This window comes from Cynoglossus semilaevis, chromosome 20 (assembly GCF_000523025.1).
Source record: "Cynoglossus semilaevis isolate Cse_v1.0 chromosome 20, Cse_v1.0, whole genome shotgun sequence".
Taxonomy (NCBI): domain Eukaryota; kingdom Metazoa; phylum Chordata; class Actinopteri; order Pleuronectiformes; family Cynoglossidae; genus Cynoglossus; species Cynoglossus semilaevis.
Genome location: NC_024326.1, coordinates 14660055 through 14661237, shown reverse-complemented (window position 1 = coordinate 14661237; position 1183 = coordinate 14660055). Strand labels below are relative to the sequence as shown.

General features: G+C 45.9%; 1 protein-coding gene across 1 annotated transcript in view; it reads left to right on the top strand.

Moving 5' to 3' along the window:
- The window catches only part of LOC103396794 (contactin-associated protein-like 4), a 61767-nt gene that overhangs the window by 55774 nt on the left and 4810 nt on the right, over window positions 1–1183 (top strand). The window contains 1 exon segment of the mRNA XM_008335018.3: window positions 885–977. Within this exon segment, the coding sequence (XP_008333240.1) occupies window positions 885–977 (93 nt within the window).

Genomic DNA, 1183 nt, shown 5'->3' with positions numbered 1-1183 from the left:
GGGGGGGGGGGGGGGGGCAGGAGGTTCTTGGAGCAATTTCCTGATGACCTGCAGGAGGAGCAGCAGGAGGAGCAGCAGGAGGAGCAGCAGGGTCGAGTCTCCTCGTTGGACTCAGGAGTGGACAGTATCAACATCTCTGTCCTCCACAGATGTCCCTTTGAAAAATGACTCCCTCTGGGTGAAGACGCAGCGTGTCCTCTGCTGCTGATGCTCTGCTGCTGATGCTTTGCTGCTGATGCTCTTATCAGACGGAGCAGAGTGGAGATCGGGATTTCTGCTGATGTCACGGCGTGTTCAGAATACTCAGACTAAGATCGGAGGACCGGAGGACACGGTCGCCTGGTTACCGTAATCAAACTATCTCCAAAATAAATCAAGGCGACAAAATCCTGCTCACAGTTTGTTCTCCAACTTTCGACAGTGTCAAAAAAACTGGAACAAATTAAACATCAGATTATTTGTCTATATTTTATTTTAAAATAAATGATTTAAATTATCTTTTCGTTGACCCCCTGCAGGTTGCGACCCACTGCTTTGGAAACGTTGTGGAAAAAAAATGGATTTGCCACAAACAAAAACGTATCACTGTGTTAAAGGTCATTTAGAATGAAAGTGAAAATAGTTCCAGTGCCGTTCCTCGACTCTGCTCTCATTATGATAACGACCAGTGGACGATCGTCGTCCTCAGAGGAGAAGAAGAAGAAGAAGAAGAAGAAGAGAAAGTGTTTCCACTAAAAGGATCAACGCTGTCGCTTCTCCAGCCGGAATACTGGGATTAGGATTGAGGGAGGAGAGCGGGATCAGGGTTCAGAGACGATAAAAAAACACTGGGTTTTGTTTTAATTTGTGTCTCGTCACTGACGACCGCTGAACGTCTCGTTTGTTCCAGATCGATCAGAACCACACGGACGACTTCAACCTGACGTACGACGCAGAATTCAACGCCATCAAGTCCCTGATGTTGGGCAGAGTGGAAGGTGAGTGAGTGTGTGATCCTAAAGGAAACTGAAGGGGGCAGTACACAGTTTGCATTTACACCAACTAGTGGTGTATATTGGCAGGAATTTTAGTCGGCGGTTTGTCCTTGTGTCTACGTGTAAATTATTCAGTCTAATTTAAGAACCGTGTCGAGGTCATCTCTCCTCCATTTAAAGTAGATTCAAGTCCAACAAAAAAAAAAAAA